The 22,159-nt window shown below is 37.4% G+C and overlaps 1 protein-coding gene across 8 annotated transcripts in view; it reads right to left on the bottom strand.

Moving 5' to 3' along the window:
* CADPS2 (calcium dependent secretion activator 2) overlaps positions 1–22,159 on the bottom strand; it is a 449,325-nt gene that overhangs the window by 223,607 nt on the left and 203,559 nt on the right. For all 8 annotated transcript variants that reach the window (XM_064487396.1, XM_064487392.1, XM_064487395.1 and 5 more), the window contains exon 7: positions 3,530–3,641. In XM_064487396.1, coding sequence (XP_064343466.1) covers positions 3,530–3,641 — 112 coding nt within the window. The remainder of the gene's footprint in view (positions 1–3,529; positions 3,642–22,159) is intronic.

Here is a 22,159-nt window from a genome sequence, read left to right as displayed (position 1 = left end):
CTCTATGTCCTCTTATTCCTCCATCTTGATTGACCTCCTCCTGTGATATACATACAGTTCTATGTGTTTCAGTAAACACATCCAACACCCAGTGCCACACAGAAAAAATTCCTTTACCTTAAAAGATCCCTGTACACCACTTTTCAGCCAACCACTTTCCTTTAGGGCCAATCCCTGACAAACACTCATGTGTCATGTTTCTATAGTTTTGCCTTTTCTAAAACAAATTATATAACATGTAGTGTTTTGGGTCTGACTTCTTTCACTTGCATTTAAGTTTCATCTGTGCTGTTGCATGAATTAGTAGTTCATTTCTTTCCATTGCTGAATAGTAGTTCACTGAATGGATATACCACAATTTATCCATTCCTCTGTTGAAGAACATCTTGCTGCTTCCAGTTTTTAGCGATTATGAATAAAGCTTTTACAAGCATTCACATACAGGTTTTTGTGTGGATATGAACTGTATAAACTCTTGGGTAAATATTCAAGAGGTCAACTGCTGGGTCATATGGTAAGTCTAAGTTTAATTTTATAAGAAACTGGCAACTCGTATTCCATAGCAGCTGTACAATTTTCCATTTCCACTAGCAAAGATTGTTGATTTGCATCCTTGTCAGCATTTGTTATTGTTAGTTTTCTTGTATTATAGCCATTTAGTGTTCTTTCCTTGTGGTATACATTTATTTTAAGGGCTGTATTACTCATCTATCAAATTCAAATACTACATAAAATTTTAATTTAAAAACTTCACTAAACTAAGATCCTGAAGACACAGAGCAATAAAATTTTAGACTGTATATTTCAGATCATTTAAGACTGTCTTCTTCAAATTAAAAAATGTTATTACTTTTTCTAAGTATAAAAGTAGGTAAATATATACAAAACATTATCAACAGCTCTACCATCCAGAGATGACCACCAATTTATCAAATTGTGTGTGTGTGTGTGCACATGTGCTCAGACTATAACACATGTAAAGGCCTAAAGTCTGATATGTTCGAGGAACAAAAAGAAAACCAGGTGTAAAAGAATGATAGTAAGCAAGGTGGCTGTAATAGGAGATGAATTTGGAGAGAGATCAGTTCAGGTAGAGCACGGTTCTTCAATGTTTGTGTGTGTCCAAATTACGGGGAGGCCTTGTTAAAACAGAGTCCACCCCTAGAGTTTCTGATCTAACAGATTGAGAACTGGACATGAGATTCTGTATTTCTAACAATTTTCCAGAAGTTGAAGATGCTGCTGGTCCAAGGTCCCACCTTGAGAATCCTTCTTGGGCACACCACACTATGATGCGGAGTCTGTTTTTCTGTTGTTGTTTTTTTTTTTAATTGCAAACAAATGAGAAGACACTGGAAGATCTTAAGGGCAGAAAGGTGTGATTTTGTTTTGAATTTTAAATAGATTATGGTGGCTGAGGTGTGAAGGCTGGATCAGAGGGGACAAGATGATAAAGATGATAAACGGGAAGCTAGTACTAGTGAGAAATAATGGTGTCTTGAATTAGGTTAGAGGGAATGTTAAAGTGTGAATGTAATCAGGATAAATTTAGGGAAAAGCTGATAGAACTCACAAACAGATGGGCTACTAGGGTGAAAGCGGAAGAAATGAAGGGAATGCCGAGGTCGCTGGTTTGACAACGGCCTCTGGAAGATTTTCTGGGGGTGCTAATCATTAAGTTCTTATTTCAGAAATATCTAGTTTGAGATATTTGTTAATACACAATTAGAAACACCAAGTATGCAGGTTAGTTATACAAATCTGAGGCTTCAAGGAAGAAAGATAATTAAACCAATTGGAAGTTATTAACTCACAAATAATATGTATAATCATGAGGCCTACTGAGGTCATTACTATAGATCAATGGATCTCAAGCAGGGGTGATTTTGCACACCTCCCTGGAGATGTTTGGCAATGTCTGGAGACATTTTTGATTCTTTTGACTTAAGAGTTGGCAAGACTACTGGCATCTCTTGCTTGGAGGCCAGAAGAGCTTCTAAATATCATAAAACACATAGGAGCGCTCCTAACAACAAAGAATATCCTGCTCAGACCATCAATAGTGCTGAGGTTGAGAAACTCTCAGATAGATAGATAGAAAAGTTTCTTTCTCATACGAAGGGAACAAGGGAGCATGAGGCCTTTCTCAGATATACAACCAATTAGAAAATACACCACTCATGCACACGATTTAAAATTTGCTTAAATATCTGGCCAGCTGAAAAATGAATTAAAACTATCTCAAATTACATGATAGCATTAGACTTAAAAAGGCTGCTATTAGACAGTGAAAAATAGTTACAATAAGGAAATAAGGTAAAACGGATGTAATAATGGTTTAAATGAAAAGCCCTGACTCACCAATCCATCAGACCCTATGTGGTCTCCAGGGCTCCTCTGTCAGAGTGTGCACACCCTTGTTAAGTGAATAAATGCACAAATATATAAGCACACAAATGAATGAACATGAGGACTTAGGTCTCTTAGGTATTTAGAAATACACATAACAGGGAAAACAGAAGAGGACACTTTAATGAGAGCATAGGCCCATAACTTCTGGACTGTGGGTACAGATCCACAGAATCCCCAGAAAAAACAAAAAAACAAAAAACAAAACAAAAAAAAAACCCTCCAAAAGTGTAAAGGAAGTAAATGAGGAGGATGATTTAAAATGAAGAGAAATCCCAACTTCAGGGTAAAGAAAAATCAAAAATACACACTGATTCTAGTAACCTTCAACATCTAACATCACACACACCAGAAATTTTCAAGTAAGATTTCCGAGGGCTTTATTCTCTGGAAAATATCTATGAATGCAGTGTTCAGGTCTGAGTAAAACAGATCTACATTACAGACGATAACTTCATAGCCTACTGACTGAAACACAGCTGCTTCATAAACAAGACTGCAGATAATCTTTCACACAGAGAGGTGCTAAGATCACAAATCGACCCTAATGTTAATGCTTTTCCTGCCAGAAGAAGCTGAGTATAGGTGAAAGCTACTGGAATTAGAGGATAAATGTACTATAGATATGAGGAGGTGACTATAGGAAAAAAATAATTCAATGTTAAAAGATAAGTGAGGAAGACCTCAAGGGGGAGAATGGGAGAGGTAAAAGAGATAAACACACTTAAGAGATCGTCTAATCATAATGAACATAAAGAGCAGATGACTTCAATCAGAGAGAGGATGCTTTTAACCCATGAAACCCATGGTTTCAATAAGGATGACTTTTCACCAAGGACAAGCTGGCCTGTATCATTCACTCACTGGCCAGTGGAGTACATGTGTCGCTGACTTTGACCTTATGTGTTCTCCTTACACACTCAAGGCCTATCACAACACTTTCTGCTTTAGGACAATTGTGTTTAGTAAATTAGAGCTGTAAGCTGGGCTCGTGGGAAACTACAAATAGATTGATTTACGAACAGAAGGTTCACCCACTGCATACTGGTCCATCTTAATTCTGTATCAAAAGAAGTTAAAAATGTGCTACTTCGGACACACAGGGCTGACCATAACTCACCCTTCCCAGTTCTTTATCTTCAAGGGCCAGGACCCCAGTGCTTTCCGTGAAGAGTTTTACTTTGACCACAGGCCGTGGATGGGTAGTGGTAAAATCTCCTTGGGTTCCCCATCTGCAATGAAGTAACAAAGATTCTCTTTAAAATGCAGTGTAATTTGTTTTTTTCCAGATATATAGATCTCCTTAGAAGGCACGTTAAGCAATACTGAAACTTCCGTGGCTCAGTGAGATTTTTATCTCTGCTTTTGTTTCTGACAGATGGCACAGTCAGGAAGGAAAATCACAATAAGCTTTACAGCTTGTAATAATTACTCAGCTGTTCCAAAAATTAGCACATTAGAGTACAAAATGTAGAGTGCAGTAAGAATTTAGGTAAGGGGGGGTGGGTAATACCTAAGTGGTAGAGCACATGCTTAGCATGCATGAGGTCTGGGGTTCAATCCCCAGTTCCTCCATTAAAAAAAAAATATTAAATTTAATTATCTCCCCCCAACAAAAATGTTTAAAAAAATAACTTAGGTTAAAGGAAAGCATTATAAATGTTGCTATTGAAACCTATTTTATTAATTTAAATACAAATTACAACACCCTTTTTATGGATGGTTGGGGAAAATTGCTAAGGGTTTGAGGATGTGAGAGGAAGTTTCTCAGAAAACTATGTTTGCACGCTGAAGATTTCACCCCATCTCTTCTTGTTAAGTCTTTATTAGATATTTTATTTGTATTTTTTAAAGTGGAGGTAATTATCTCAAGTCTCTCACTTTATATGATTTTTAAAGCTCTGGTCAAAAGGAAAGAAATAACCATCATAAAAATATGAGTGTTTTGCCCTTAATTCCCCAGTACATCTCTCCTAAGACCGGAGTAAGTCTGTCGTTACCAGGTTTTTCAAATCATCATAATAAAATAACATGTTTTCTTAGCTTATCTTTTAATTAATCGAATCTCACCTTTACCACACACCAACTAATTCTACCATATTTACAAATTTAACTGGCACACACCTGATATTAAAAAATCTTATCAATGTCTCTCATAATTCTTGGAGATCATACATACGTGAGATTCAGCACAACATGAAGAAACACCATTGAGTAAAACAGACACAAGAGAAGGAAAAAAAATGAGACTTAATGAAATAAAGATTCCTGTTAAAAAATTACCAAATAAAAATACCAAGTTCTTATATAGTTTAAAAAAACAGATAATTTACCACTTTCATGGTACTGTCTAAACTAATTTTATAAGCCTTATTCAGAAAGCTGAAATATGGAGAACAGGAAACTATAACAAAAACTGAACAAGTAATGGTGACCTTTTCTCCCATCACAGCAGTTTATAACATTGCGATACACGTACAGTAAGAGCAGAGGCCATTTCAATGACTGAAGAAACTAACAGTGATGCAGTTTGTTCCTTCAAAATTACAGTCACATGCCAGAAGGAAGAGAGACTCATTTAGGATGGAGAGCAGCTTAATTTCTATTTTAGACTTCTAGAAAGGGGTTAGCAAGGAGTCTTTTTGCCATTTCATAGAATTAAGATAGTCAGAAATAAAGCAGAGCTAAAACAGAAATTAAAAAAAATAGATTCAGAACTAAAATAAGGTTTCAGAGAATAAATCTAAATTCAGAGTGTGTGATCTTAAGCCATGAATACAGGCGGGTGATCTGGATGACAGCTCCGGAGTAGATTCCCATGACATACCCTTTTCTTTATTGGGTATCATGCGGTTAACTTTCGGAAACTAACCTTTGGAGACATTTTCTTATAACTGAAATCAAAGATTTTTAATAGTCATGTAGACATAGCCTAACCATTTTCCATAGAATTTGCTGATCTTTTAAACTGAATTCTCTTCATAAAAATTATTTTATGTATTAAATCAATGATATTTTTTCTTCTCAGATGTCAAAAATTCTTTGAAAGTACTACAATGGTTCTATATGATCATTTGAAATTCCTCACCTACTCCAATATGCAGTTCTCCAAAGAGAAAAATATTGACTGATCCTATTAACCATCACTGAGGGGCTTGGTGAGTTTTATCTTTTACCCTTACCCCTCCTATCACTTTACCTGAAGGGAAATGCGTTGCCAATTCCGTGTTGTTGGATAGAAGAAGACACATAACAATACATATCTATAGAACTGTGCTCATTCAGGATCCCGTGAACCTCTGCAAAACTGCCTACTACCTCAGACCCTTCACAAACAAGCACCCTCAACAACTGTGCTTCAGTTTTCATTCACTATGGTACATCTCTCATTTACTCATGAAAAACATATTATTGTGAACAGGAAAGCAGCTCTTTTGCCCCTTTCCTGTTTGCCCATTTCTGTCCCCCTCTAACCTTAAAAGAATCTAATTACAAGAATGAGATCAGTAAACAATTGAACCTAACTCCTGACTTACTAACGCTCTCTTGAATGCACACCATGCCTTGTCTAACTTGTTGATTCTTTTCTAGATAAAAAGAAGTAAGAATGAAGAATGACTAGCTCTCTACCACCAACACCCTCTTAGCAATCCTGACGGCAGATCGTGGGGGTAAGATAACATCTGGAGAGAGAATCAGTCTGCATGCAACGGAGAATGATGCAGAATCCCAACTCCTGCCTCGATGATGCACTCAGATTCTGCCTACCCCCATTCCCCTGCATTTTTCCCTTTAATATCTGTCACATCTGAGCAGAATCCTTGGAGGCAGTTTCTGGAGAGGAGTACACCATCTCCCCAGAGATGCCAGCTTTTCTGACTAAAGCCCCTTTCCTCTCTACTGACACCTGCCTCTTGAATAACTGACTTTAGAGCAGTGAGCAGCTGAACCTGTGTTCAGTACCAAATATCTTAGGTAAGATGTCTAAAAGTGAGATAAAATGTAAATAATACGAAAATCAACATTCTCACAACTCAGGTTAAGACAGAAAGCATACCAGGACATCAGGCCTGCACTGGTCATCCTCCTCTCGTCCCCAGTTCACACTACCACCAAAGTAGCCAGGATTTTGGATTTTATATTAATAATTCCCTTGGATTTCTTCTCAAAGGGGATTTTTCAGCAGTTTACCTCTGAGAGTGATCATGGCTCTAGGTTACTTGTAGTTGGTCTTTAATGGGTAAAGAAAATTGTTTTCCTAGTGCATTATAGATACACACGTAAATGTATCAGTATTTATATGTGTATACATACATATATCATCAATATATGGCATGTGTTATGTTGTATCATAGATATGTCACATATATATCCCTTTCCCCTATATATCATGTATATAATCAACTTCTGGATTTTCTCGATCACAGATATATCATAAATATGTTATACAGAGGGTCATAGATATATCATAGTTATGAAATATATCAGGAACACACATAGATCCTAGGCAGATCCCATCTCCCAGAAATGGATATTCTATTTTAGTAAATGTTTTCCTGTATCTATTGAGATGATCAGTAATTGCAGATTATATTAATCCATTTTCTTGATTTTTAGAGATAAACCTAATTTCTTCCCTTTTTTTTTTTAAAAAAATACTAGATTTAGTATGCTAATATTTTGTATCAAAATCCACGATTGAGAATGGCTTGTAGATTTACAGTCCTGTATTTTCCTCATCTGCTTTTGTTCTGCTAACCTTATTTGAATGAGTTGAGAAGTACTACATTTTAATTCTCTGGAAGAGTTTGTAAAAAAAAATAATGGGAATTATCTATCCTTGGAACCTACCTAGTAAGCTATTTGGGCCCAGTGTTTCTTTGTGGGAAGATATTTACTAATGATTCTATTTCTTCATTGGGTCATAGTTATAAAACTATTCAGGTTTTCTCTTTGAGTCAATTTTGGTAACTACTATTTTTCTAGGAATATATTTATTTCATCTAAGTTTTTCAAAAGTATTTGCACCAAGTTGTAAAAATCCCTTGTCTTTTGAATCTATAGCATCTGTAGTATGTCTCCTTCTCATTCTTAATATAATTTTTCTTTCCATTTTTAATCTTAAGAGGTTTGTCTCTTTTATTATTCTTTTCAACTTATCATTGTTTTACTTTAATGACCCTCTGCACGGCATGTTGGTTTTCTGTTTCATTAAATTCTGCTCTTTTTTATTCCATTCGAATTTATCTGTGTTACTTCTGCTGTTCTTTTAAAAATTTAAGCTGAATGCCTGGCATTAATTTTAAGCCTTTCTTTTGTTCTAGTTAAGCATTTAAAGCCGTAAATTTCCCTTAACTCTTTAAGTACAGTATCCTGTAAGTTTACAACTTAATATTTTTATTATTCAGCTGTTTACAGGTGCATTTTTAGAATTTCTAAATGAAGTTCTCTTTTTCCTTAAGCTCTATGCTTACTGCATCATATTAGAGAATAAAACCCCCATGATAGTAATCTTTTGAAATAATTTAAACTAGTCTAAAATATATATGTGTGTGTGTGTCTATGGATGTGTTTAACTTTTCCATGAATACTTGAAAAGTACTCACCATGGTGGGTATAGTGCTCTATATATGGCTTTAAGGTCAAGGTTCTTACTGTGCTATTTAAATCTATTTTATCCTTTTGATTTTTGGCATCTTTTATATAGCAAGGTATAACTATTAAGATCTCCCACCAAGACAGATTTTTGCCAATTTCCCTTTATATTTTTGTCAACTTTTGGTGTCCTATTTGGTGATGTAAAATGCCCTTTAAGTATGAATTGCTTACGAATTCTATAGCAAATAAATTGAAAACCAAAGCTTCCCTCCCTCTCCCCAAAAAAGGCAGGGAAAGAAGCAGAAGGATAATAGGCCTAACTTCTATATCACCAAGATATTTTCTTGTTTTCTGCTTAATTGGCATGTTTAAGCACTTTTAGGAATTAATACCAGTGATTATCTTCTTACGGTTTCTCTGAGTTATGTGATGAAAGAATACATTACCCTTGCTGTCAATTTGCTTTGACTCAAAATGCACTGCCTTTTTCTACTTCTATGAATGTATTATTTATGAGGATTCAGACTTCTGATGTAAATCTCCAAATGAATAAAATATCTACAAAGCACCTCTATGAGGACAGCAGGACTTCGTGGCTTATGAACACACAGGGTAGTTCATGCGCCAGCTGAACTAACTGACATTAATTATGTATTTGCCAATAAATAAAGTATAGTGGAAATTTTATCAGGAGCCAAAATATATGTTCAGTCTATTCATCCCAGTAAGGCAATCTCTAGGAATTTAGCCGAACAAAATAATCATGAATAATTAAAAAAATAATAAGCAGGAGATTGATCCTTTCTAAGAATTTGTCCTAATTTAGTTCTAGAATTAGAACATTCTCTAAAACCATATGTAAAAGTAAACTCAAAATGAATTAAAGACCTAAATGTAAGATCGGATACTGTAAAACTCCTGGAGGAAAACATAGGCAGAACACTCTTTGACATACACCACAGCAGTATGTTTTTTGGATCTCTCTCCTTGAGCAATGGAAATAAAAAGAAAAATAAACAAATGGGATTTAATTAAGTTTAAAAGCTTTTGCACAGCAAAGGAAAGCACAAACAAAACGAAAAGACAACCTACTGTCTGGGAGAACATATTTACAAATGATGCTACCAACAAGGGATTAATTTTGAAAATACACAAAAAGTTCATACATCTGTAAATCCTCGTACAATTTATAGTTAGTCTCCATAGCCACAGTTCCCCCCATCTGCGGATTCAACCAACCACCAACAGTGCAGTACTGTAGGATTTACTACTGAAAAATAGCCACATATAAGTAGACCCATGTAGTTCAGATCCCCAGACCTCACCATTACAAATACACAGGGCTATATTTTTAATTGAATAATTTAAAATAGGGAATTAGTTTAAAAAGCATTAAAAATGCCCTGCTTATCAATTATACAAATTGAAATTAAATAACAAACTACTGAAAGCACTTAAAAATTGTTAAGCACTGCATAAATGCTTTTAAATATAGTATTTGATTAATATGAGCAATTAAGACATTTTCACAGAAAGCTCTTTTTTTTTTTTGGAAGAGCAGCTTTTTATATTTAAAAAATTCAACATTTCTAAGTCACTCCCTGAGGCCCAAGTGTGTCAGAGTTTTATTCAAAAATGATAGACTTAAGCAAAGATTAATGGCAAGGGAGTGAAGATAACTACATTTTCATGGGAACTTGGATGACTGCGTAACATCATTTACCATAGTCAAAGCTACAAGAGGGACTTTTTTGTCTGATCCTAAAAGGCTGCAAATGAAAATGCAGATTTGAGAATTATTAACATAGAGATGGTAGAAGGAATGAGAATAAGCGAGTTTATGAAGGGTTCCCATTAAAACTCCATGATAATAGGGATTTGTATCCTACAGGTCCAGGACCCTGTGTGTATCCATATGCTTGCATGCGTACCTAAATGTGTACTTATTTCTAATAAGCAGGGTATTTAAATTGTTCTGTAATTTATACTTATACATAACACTACACACTGAACTTTATGTATCAGTACATGAATTTACACAATTTCTAAGACTGTAAAGCACTCCCCTTAAATGGCTGTGTCATCATTTATTCAACCACTCTCCAGTAATGGACCTTAAGATTGTTTCCAATGTTAACTATTACAAGAAATGCTGCAAAAGACATCCTTTATATATTCCCTTGGTTTTAAGTAAATATTAAAAATAAAAGACCAAGGACAGGATTCCAAGAGATTTTTTTTATGTTCTTAAATATAAAAGATTATCTTAAGTAATTAAAAAGGTTGATTCATAATTTACCTAAGTAGTAAATAAAATTTACCACAAATAGCTCTGTTGTAAGTAAAACATCAAACTTTAAAATAATGCACTGTAATACAAAATCCAAGGCTATCTGTTAGAATTTCAGTTTTCTTATAAACAAATATCCCTCCCCTGCAATTTTAATAGTTACTCTGTAGAACAGACTTAAACTTCTTCCTTTAAAAATATATTGAATATATTTTAAAACAAATTTTCTATATATTTAATTGATCAGTTTAAGTTGGGTGATCGCTAGTATTTATAAAAACTGCCTTACTTATTGCCACTACTGTTGTTGACACACTTTAAAAATATTTGAAATTTCAACTTGAGATATCTAAATTCAAACACAGAGGTTAATAATGTGTCCAAGGCAATACAGCTCATTTGTAATGAATGAAATTACAGCATGACTTCCTAGGCCACGCAGATAACATTTATCCAACAAATCACATTTTCATTTGTGACATCATAGTATACTACCTTATCCTTTCAACAGAACCAAAGGGATCATTCTGCATAGCTATATATCAAATATTAATAATGAAATATTGGGAATATAGCCAATATTTTATAATAACTATAAATGGAGTATAACCTTTATATGAATCATTCATGAATCACCATATTGTATACCTGTAACTTACATAATATTATACAGCAACTGTACTTAAAAATTTTTAATAAAAATTGTTATAAAAATCTATATAACAACTTTAATGAAATTAATGACAGATATTACAACATTGTTCTAAATAGTTCCATATAAAGACGTGGAGGGGGAGAAGTTAAGATTGATTAAAAAAAATCAGAACCAGTGCCTGAGCCCTCGCCTACAACAGAGTACAGTGGCGCTGAGACAGGGCTCAAGGGTACAGATCCCAGGGGAGTTTGTGGGCTCCAATACCAATCCCGACACGCAAAGGGGCTCCAGGCAAGCAACTTTCCCGTAACTTCCTAATACTTCCCTCATAAAACTGCTGAGGTATAAACGACGGCGGTTCATATCAACACCCATCACGACACAGCACCTGTCATATAGGAAGTACATACAGAATGCGAACTATTACTGTTAGGACCCGTAGTTGTATTTCTTTAGTGTTGCGTTACAAAGCAAAATGATACCTACCTGAAAAAAAGAAATTTGACAGTTTTGAACATTACAGTTTTAATCAGTTTTATAAAATGGCGACATCAGACAACATCAGAAACTACAGAGACAGACATCAACTAACAGCAAAACAGGACAAAGGAGAGAAAAAGAAACAGGAAGAGAAAGAGAGTGGGGGAGAGAGAGAGAAAGTAGGGGTGAAAAGGAGAGAACAACACTGGAAAAAGAGAGTAAAGAGGAGGAGAGAAAATAAAGGAGGATGAATAAAAGACCAACTTAGAAAGGAGAGAGTTATAAACTGAGACATATTCTGAATTGAATCTCAACCCATTTTTGCACATTACCTTTCATCTTCCTATTAAAGACATTTTACAGTCAAAAAATGCTGATGTGATGCAAATCTTAATAGAAGAAATAAAAAATATTCTTTAGAGTAACTAAGGTTTATCACTAAGCTTTTGGGAGGATCTTTCAAAAACATCACACGAAAACTTTTTAATATGATGAAAAGACAATATAGAGTTATCTGTTTCTTCACCATGACAAAGGGAGAAGAAATCCTGGGGTGACACCTTGCAATTTAAGGTAGAACAATATTTGGGGACGGCTTGTGCTGAGTGATGATCAGTTTCATAATGAAAGAAAAATCCTAAGGGCTTCCCCTTCATTCGCACTCTTACTGTCTTATTGGATGTTTCTCCTTCTTTTCAGAGACAGCTCCATTTTGCTGCTCTCAAGATTGCTAAAGCCTCAAGAAAAATAGGATAAAATTTCGTCTAAAGTCTATATTTCATTTATGAAGTATTCATACCATTAAACCCCCATATCCAGAGTAGAGCGATTATATTCTATTTGTACCATTTTCTTCTGAGCAAGTCTAGCAAGCATGTTAGCATATAATCAGGTTTCAGAAAAGACAGAAGACATAATCTCTCACAAGCATTTTCCTTTTTCTCCCTCATAGCAGGATAGTTCACAGATATTAGCTTGAAGCATCTAATTTTAAACCGAACCGTTTGTCATATCTTGCATTACAATTTTACTTGGTCAAGATAGTACAAAAAAAAAGAATAAAAGACTGACTCTCTATAAGATGGAAACCAAGATTTTTAAGAACTTACATATAGGAAGACAGGCTAAATAATTGATATATAAGATAAATTAATTTAACTTTAAAGGAGAAAGTTTGCTGTACACATGCAAATCCCTAAAAAGAGCTTTAAATAACAAAATGCAGTGGTGTAAAAATGAGCACAATATCCTGCATAAACCAATAATTAGTCACTTACTGAAACTTACCAATGTGTGTTCATCCTGTTATACTCACGACTTTGAAGCGTATGTGAAAACACCAATTTGCTTTTTCTGGTTTTTGACATGGAAGTAAAAGGTGGACGTGTTATTTGAAATGAATTTTTAAAAACCCCTCTCGAATGTCATAGAATTAATGCATTCCTCTTTAAAGATAAAAGGAAACTTAAAATACAGTGTTTCCAACTATTAGGTTATAATTATCCATAACCAGTACAGCATACTGTTACTAGTAAGCTGGAACGTCTATCAGTTACTAGCACAGTTGACCCTTGAACAACGTGGGGGTTAGGGGTGCTGACGCTCTGCAAAGTTGAAAATCCGAGTGTAACTTATAGTCAGCTGTCCCTATATACATATCTGTGGATTCAACCAACTTGGATGGTGGTGTACTGTAGTAATGACTAGTTAAAAAAAAAAAATACATGTATAAGTGGACCCGCGCATTTCAGACCCATGTTGTTCAAGGGGCCAGCTGGTACTTGCTTTACCAGATCTTCCAACAATCTTTAATTTGATAGAGCTTCAAGTGGGGGCTAATGTTCTTTGGGGCTAGACATGGGCATGAAAGTATCTTGCTTTATATAAAGGCCTCGGAATTGCTAAAGTACTATAATGTTAGTGCATCCTATTCTTAATGACTTATGTTTAAAAGCAAATGCTCCTTAGCTGTTTCTGGCTGCTCCAAAGGTAAAAGACTCTTGGCTGTGTCTTTGAGCAGTAACATGGGGTGAGCGGCAGGGGGGCTGAAAGGGGAACCTGGACTTGAATCATCTATGCAGGTTTGTTTTAAAAGTAAGCCTTTTTCCCCTGGAAAAAGTCCTCCTGGGGCCCCCCTGCAGATAAGACTACTGTCTTTCTTTTTCCTAAATGACGCTTTAGGAGAAATAAAAAGATTTTCCAAGTGCACGGAGTAGTTTGGGAGCAACAGGAGACGTTCCTGGGTTATCCAAACATCTCAGATTCTGGAAAGGGTAGGAGTCAGCCAGGACCCTTCCCAAGGGGCTGAGCCAAAAGCACCAAGCACTCAAAGAGGGCACGGTGTATGGAAGTGAAGCAAGCAGACACCAAAATATGCAAAACATTGTAGCGCCCCAAACCAGCCCCAAGAGCATCCAGTGGAGCACCTGTCCTCCAGCACACTGCACGGAGCGGACATCACAAGCAGCTTCAGGAGGAGTCTGGTCAAGCAGTGGGGCCTGGTCATCTTCACAGACCGCAGTCACTGCCGGCACCCGCTGCTTTTAGATCCTATGAGTCCTACACTGTGCCACTCAGGAAAAGGTATCCCCATTTTTTGTGGATTTCTGGTGGCCAGTAACTACTGAATTGTGTGATACTCTAGAAATTAAATGCAACAGACATACTTTTAAAAATTCAGGACATTTAAACTGATTTTTTGAGAAAGTGTTTGATGCTTATGAGACACTGGGAACTCCGTCAAGGTTTTAAAGGATGGGTAGTGATTTCTGTTTCTCCATAACTTACCTAGTTGGCACTTGAAACATTTTCAGAACGACACTTTCTTTCATTTGTGTCTCACTTGGGCAACCTCTGAAATCACAGTCAATAAGCACGTAGTATGTGCCCATTGTAGGGATGAATGTTAAAAATACAAAGATGAAAGAAAACAGACTGCAACCTCCAAGGATTCGGCTTGTGGGAAAGGGAGGAGCATGAAACATAAACACATCAGTGCTGATTAAAGGTGCACAGTGGCCGTTGCGTGAAGACAGAGGTCCACCATCCACCACATTATCCTCCTACGTCTGTGATCTGTCTTAGCAACTCGTGCTAGATCCCTCCCTGCAACCACCACCGTGCTCTGGACACGTCAAGCACATACTTCATGTTCAAGAGAAAAGAAGATGGTGTTTAAAAAAAAATATGGACTTTGTAGTCTAAGAGTTTGGAGAGCTGAGTTAAACCAGGTATGTCCAAATTTTTGAGGATCCATTTTTTAATCTAGAAAATGCTAATAGTAATATGCTTTCCTTGACATAAGTACTTAGAAGAAAGAATGCAATCAATAAGAAGACGTCTGTCACCGTGCCTGGAAAGCGAGAAGGTGTACCAAATAAATGATTGTTCTCAGTTCTCCTGAGCACCCCATTTTCCTGATGTCGGACCAGAGGTCCAAATGACCAATTCCTGACTGCTTTCTCTTCCCAGTTTCTCTGAAGGGCCTGGTGAGGGACTTTACATTCTGTTTTCAGCGGAACGCAGCAGCAAATACATCAAGTATGATAGAAGACAGGTCCTCAAACACCATAGGCTTTAGCCGTACTAGGCGGTGATGCAGTTTTTGTAGTTAGTTCTTTGACTTCTGGGAAGTCCATCAGTGCTGAATTAGCTCCAGAAAACAAGGTGCATGCATGTTTGGGTTTTCTCTACTCTGTAATCAGTGCATGTAAGGCAGTTAGTTATCTTCACGTAGTCATGGTACCCAATCTCAAGGTAGGAAGCACTTTGGGGAATGTTGCATCAAAGGCTAAGAGATCATGTAAGATATTTGGAATTCCTGAAATCTTTATTCAACATTACAGGTTCTGTTTGGAAGAGATTCTGAAACAAAATTAAAACTCCAGTCCTCATAGTACTTTGTGGCTGTGCAAAGCTGGTGCTTATCCTGGTCAAACTAAGAACCTTACAGTCTACTTGGAGCGTCTGCCATCAATATATCAGAAGGAAATCTCGTCCAGAGAAGAACTTGTCTCTCCTAAGGTTCATGACCACCTGGCAGGTCTCTCCCCCATTTTGGTTGGTACGTGCAGAGGGCAGCTCAGGATTTTTCGTTTTCGTTTTTTCCTTCATCTACTCTGTTCTTGAGCTACTATGGCTACCAAAAGAGTTTTATTTTTAAATGGTGGTGATAATAATAAAATGTAAAGAACAGCTACAGAGGTGAGCTGACTGGAATGACCAGAGCCAAGAAACAGACCATATCATGTAGTAGGGATGTGATGGTGCACACAGAGCACCACGTGGCACTGGACGGAACAGGCAGATGACGCAGACTTGGTGCGATGCAAAAAAGTCAGCTAAAGCACGGGAAAATCAGAAAATGATAAACCAGGAAAAAGAGTACAGGAGAAGAGGGTCCATCGCACCCTGAGAAGCATTATTACAAGATTGATAACGCTCTTTATCTGGCACAGAGCTGGAGTAACTAATCCTGAATGATTAACTATTTACTAACTAGCTTCCTGCAACAATGAGAGAAGAAAAAAATAACTGCTGTTTTACACGAGCTGCCCTCACAATGGTTCTTTCCCAATGAACAACAGAATATGACAGCATCTTTTTTCTTTTCTCTGGCGAAGTGCTACAGCTCTAAGAATTACTAATTACTATGTCTATAAACAAAAGCCAAATCTCTTAAGTACACTGAGGTTTTTGCCATAGAAGATGGGTAAGGATGAAAGAGAAAAGGAAGATAAGGGAACAAAGACAACAGAATGAGGATGAACGTCCATAGTACAGCTCTCACGGTTGGGCATACCCGGCCCTCAGCTGTTCCTCAGGCTTCATTTCAATCATTCTGTCCCCATTCTGTGCCCATCCAGAAGACTCCGTAGAAACAGCTGTGGCACTGAACCTGCCTGTTCCTCTGTTAGCAGCACTGACTCCTCACTGTCTCATTACCCTCTGTCACTGTCCGGTTAACTACCATTCGTCTTTCCGTTGACAGCTCGAGGGTTACTCTCTCAGAAAGACTTCCCTAACCATCTCCATTTGCAGGGCTGGACAATCCTTCAAACGATTCAGATCATTGTGCCACACATTTGCCTAGAATCATACTCCTTTTCTTCAAAGCAGTCACTCGGCTTGTAACGGTGTGTTCCTGGGTGTTTCCCTGTTGTGTGGCCGTCTCCTTGCTGTAGACGGCAAGTGCCATTTGCCACAGCTCTTCCTGATATTAGTCGTTTCAAACCTGTTACCTGTGCAGCTCTTAGCATAGAGCACAGCTCGGTAATTATTTGTTGAATGAATGAATGACACTACTTACTTTATTCTAACCAGGCCTCAAAGGACTAGAAAGAGAGCCACAGCAGTTGAATGATCAGGATTTCTTGATAGTGTATTTTACTGCACCACACAGTCATCCCTTGGTATCTGTGGGAGAATGGTTCCAGGATCCCCCTCACCTAACGTAAACCCATGGATGCTCAAGTCCCCCATTAAAATGTTGTAGGGACGGTCGGTCCTGGTATCCGGTTCGCTCCACGCCCACTGATTCATGAGCTGCGGATCTAGTGCGGTTGGCTGAATCTGCCACATGGAACCTATGGATGTGGGGGACTCACTGTATACAGAGGAAGAACGGAGTCAGAGCAGGAAGCGTGCTGCTTTAATTACTGCCACGTTGGACCGTTGCACAAGTGGCATGTACAAGAGCTCTAGAACAGGCCTCCATTAATATACACAAAAAGTGCAGAAAACGTTTCACGTTTACAGACAAACACAGCTGTACGGATAATGGGACCAACCCAAGGTGGGAGGATGTTGTTAAGTAAGAGTAATCACCTGAATCTGAAAGCTGCTCTGTATTTTAAAATAGAACATTAAACTAAAATAATATCTTCAGCAACTTTAGTATATTTATAGTGGTTCAGAAAGATTCTAAAACACGTGAAGATCTGCATATCAGCACTGACAAGGCAGATAAACCACACATGCACATATTTCCAGTGTGTTTACCTGAGGCTGCTGCTCATTTCTTACCCAGTCCTGGTCTCAGCCAACTGCCAAATGTGAAGAAGTGGAACTTTCTTTAAGCAAAATGTGTTCATGAGTAACAGGTGTGTTTTAGTAATTTATTCACTAAACATTTCCTTTTTTGAGAGCTTACATTTAAGCTTCTTGGTGCTTGAGCAAAACGATTTTGTTTTATTTTTCCACTTGTCTTTTTGAGTACACTTTTCTTATCCCATCACCACCTGCCTAAGGAGAGAATTAGCATAGAGTACTTCACGAGGATTAAATGCTACATGACTGCTTAAGTAGTAACCATAATTTTCTCCATGCAGTGAATCTCTGATAGATCTTTTATTCACTAAAAAAGTCTTTTCCTGAAATCATAATGAAATACTGAGGCAGAGTCTATTTGTACATATTGTAAAATCAAATAATAACAACATTGGAAAAGACTTTGTCTCCAATTTCCCTTTTAACACCTCACAAACATTAAGGTAACCAATCATCATATGTCTGATATGTTTCTAACTTCAGAAGAATCACAAAACGTAACTGTGGATTCTATTCCAATTTAATCATGTAAAAATGCGTTTGTCATGTTTTTTGGCTGAAGCTTACAGAACTTGTGTAAAGCCAGATTTGGCATCTTCTTAACTTTTGTAAAGGGAATAATATGGTTTTAGAACACGAAATACCACCTAGGTCCTTTGACCGTCAAAATCATATATATTTGCAAAATAGATGGAATTGAGTTGCCTGGTTAGATATTCAATTATTTTGGAACTACAACTTCCTTTTCCTTAATTACCTATGTGCATATGTTTTTTTCGATGTTGCTTTGTTAATCCTTATTTACATATGTAGAAGTTAGAAGTAAGCAATGTGGGTGGAAAATTTTTAAGTGAAACAAGCACAGTTGTCTATTTGGTTAAATAAAAAATATTCTACCTTTACTAAAAAGATGTCTTTTTGAAAAGTACCCATATGTATATACTTTAAAAAATCAGAGTATTATAATAGCTTTAAAGAACATTAGAATTCCAGCTGAAATTTAAAGGACATTTTCTCCAAGAAACTCCATGTGATTTATAGAGGAGATTTTAATAATACAGAACATTTTTGTGACTGCACAAATGTTCTGGAAATGCACAACGGGAAGCCAGTGTTGTGTTATTTGCAATTTGTGAAGATCTGAGCCACAGAAAGTGATTTGTACATTGTAACTTAGCAGATTGTATTTCACTGTGTAGCGGGCGGAAATTAGGGTGACAACTGGCTCCTAGCTGCTCTTAAGTCCATTGAGACTCAGGTTTAACTTTCTCATGAGTGAATACTAGACGGTTGTCAGTTTTACATGCATAGCTAATTTCTGTTAATCAGTAACCTCCTTATAGTTGAGTTACTCTCAGTGATGCTTCATAGACTCAAGAGAATATCGTTGTCAGTTATTTGAGGTCAAATGCTTTATCAAACAGAGGATAGTCACTGAGCCAGATACTGGGAACATGAGGCTGAACAAAAACCCAGCCTCTGGCTTCATGGTGTGAAGGAAAAACCGGGCTGGTCTAACAAGATAACTCACAAATCTAGGAATGTGAAGGAGAGGCTGGGCTGGGCTAACAAGATAACTCACAAATCTAAGTATTGAAATACTGATATGAGTTCCGCTGGACTAACTTGTAAACCTAGGTTAATTAGTGTTGGTTTGCTGTTCATATTTTTTGCTAGCCAGCTGGGTTTTCAAAGATACATATCTGGCTTTGGAATGTTGGTTTGCTGCCTCCCCGCATCCACTTTTGTGATGATGATGCTGCTAAAGCTGTTCCATGCCTATTGGCCGAATACCCCAAGCTTGTACTTTACCCTATAAAACCTCATGCGCACGTCTTGGAGGTGCTCAGAGCTTCGGAGCAGAAGCCCCTCTGAGCCCGCCGCGTAATACATCTGAGTACTCCAGCCCTCCGAGTGGTGCTTGTTTCTTGGCTGGCCTGTCGTTTCCGTAACAATGGAGCTCAGAGATTTGAGGGAGCAGCAGACAGAGGCAACTATAACAAAGATTGAGAGTTCCAGGGACAGAGCACACACAGCTGGTAAGTAAGCCTTCTTGGGGAAATGGGGAGCAAGGGTTAGGATGGCTTCACAAAGGAGAGCACCCTAAACTGAAGCCTTCAGGGAACAGCAGGCAGCCAGGTGCAGAATGAAAGGTCGGCAGGCCACCGGTGAGGGCCAACAGTGGTTCTCCCCAGCGATGGAGCCTCCTCCTGTGAGAAGCATTTAACAATGTGTGCGGGCGGAGGCCTGGAAGCTAAATACCTGTGACAGAGGGGATAGTTCCACTGACGAAGCTGCTCCCATAAAAATGCAATAGCCCTCCTGCTTGGAAATGCTGTGCCAGAGGTGGGGTGGAGAGGTAAGTGGGGGTCAGGTAAATGTAGAGTCTTTCATGCCAGACTTCATCCTGAAGGCAAAGGGAAGTCACTAAAAAATGTTTAGGGAAAGGATATAATCACATCCATGTTTTAGAAATTGGACTGAAGTAGAGGCAAGAACGGAGGCAGAGAGACCAAACAGAGACTCCTGAAGTAAAGTTAGGGGGCACCCCAACAAAGATGCCAGCAATAAAGATGTGGGGAGAGAGAGATTTGTTGGGCATGGTGGAAGCAGAATCAATAGGATTTAGATGAGGAGATGAAAAGGAGAAAGAAATGATTAAATGCCCATGTTTCTGGCTTGGGCATCTCTGTAGATAAAGGTACCACATACTGAGCTGGTAAACAGAAAGGAGGAGGGTGTTAAAGGTGAAAACGAATCATTGCTATTTTGAATGTGTTGAATTTCAGAGTCTGAAAGATACCCAAATGAAGACATCCAGGCAGAAGGCTATGCTGTCCAGTATCAATCTGGATAACTAAAAAGGAGACTCTGTAGAGCTACTTTTAGTAACAGCCTCCTGAACTTGAAAGCTATTTCTCCGTATTCCATCACAGGGGTTGGCCCACTGCAAAAGTTTCTTTCAGAATTAACAAAACTACACACAACATGAATTATTTACTTATTAAAGTAATACAGAATAAATTGTATTTGTCTCTTATCTCATAAAAAAAAGAGTGATTATCATCTACTGTGAAATTCTTGCTCATCCATGCCATATGGATAAATATTCCTAGATCAGATTAATTATCCTCCTTGTAAAATATCTCAATTTACATAAGTGGTGCTATAAAACTGTGAGCAATTTTGATCAATTTACAAGAACGTGTGGTTGAAGTATCACATCTTTGGATTGCTTTTAAGAAAAGAATGACCATAGAATGGATATACACTTTTTGTCCAGGCCACCACAAGCTACATGATGGAAAGAAAACAAAGCCAAGCAGCACATGCAGTAGCTAAGTCCTGGAGTTAGCCTCTCTGTGAACAGAAAGAGCAGCCCCATGGAGTCAAAGCAACAAGGCCAAGCGCAGCATGGTGTCAACGAGCTTCCTCTTTCTAAAGATGCCACCAACTGAGGGGAGACAGCAAAGGTCACTGGCCAGCTTGGGGACCTTCTCTGAAAAACTAAGCCATGGAACATTCACAAATACGCCCAAGAAAATATTAATGAGGAAAACTTAATTTAATCACTAATCTGTCTGATTATGAGGGAAACAGGTCCATCTGTCAGTAAGTCTCATCACAAAAGTGGCTAATCACATTAAGCCTACAAACTTGCTCTGAGCCTTCCCGGAATAGTTACTTCTGCAATTTTAATGAGTTTTCAGCAGAAATCAAGACCCTTACTTTAAGCCATTTATCCTTCTAGTCTCACTGCATGTAGGGAGTGTGCTTAAGCAAGGAGCTCAAATAAATACTCAAGTCCTCCAGAATCCCACTATGACTTGAATTTGCTTGGAGCTGAACTTAGGAAAATGTATGCCTGTCTTGGTCATATGTACCAAGCATTTTATTTACTAAAGAACTAAGGAGGCTCTTCCCTAGAAGTTCAATCTGAAGCCTTCACCTGGACTCCAGTATTTGCAGAGAAATAACATGAGAATGAGGCATCAGAAGCACTGCTCCTATGTAAAATCAGTTACTGGATGCGAACGTTTTGAATTTTTAGAGGGACCCTACAGGGAAAGTTGTTTAATGCTGATAGGAATGTTGACCTGCAGGTACCGATTTTATTTTAACAAAGACACAAGCTGCTACTCTAGGAGCAGTTTTGAAGTGTGGAAGACGATACATTAAGTTTTTACAACCCTAAGATTATATTCATAGTAAATTAACAGTTTAACTTTTTCCCCTAGACATCTATTCTATTTAAATGTGAAGTAATACAGGGTACAAAAACACGGAAAATGCTTAAGACTTTGTCTCTGCCATTCTGGCAGAGCTACGTAAAAACTAATTTTTTTTCCACATGCAAATATTAAAATTTTTCAAGAATCTTATGAGAATTTGCCAAATTCAATATGATCCAATTGTTGCCATCTGCCAGCAAAGCTATATTATGGCAAGAAGAGGAAAATTAAACATTGGAACGCAGTGAGAATTTCAAATTTGCTTCAGGTAAAATTTTGTTATTTTATAAGCCAAAAGATATCAAATCTTTGCCAACCAAATTCATCTTGCATTTTATGTAATAAGTAATTCTGAGCCAGAGATAACAGAAGTGTTACTTGTTTAAAAATTGACTAATTCTTCACTTTTACTTCTTTTGCCAAACTTACCGTCACTATGGTTTTTTT

This window comes from Camelus dromedarius, chromosome 7 (genome assembly GCF_036321535.1).
Source record: "Camelus dromedarius isolate mCamDro1 chromosome 7, mCamDro1.pat, whole genome shotgun sequence".
NCBI classification, from domain to species: Eukaryota; Metazoa; Chordata; class Mammalia; order Artiodactyla; family Camelidae; genus Camelus; species Camelus dromedarius.
Note: the sequence above shows the minus strand (reverse complement) of the source record. Positions and strands in the feature narration are given on the sequence as shown.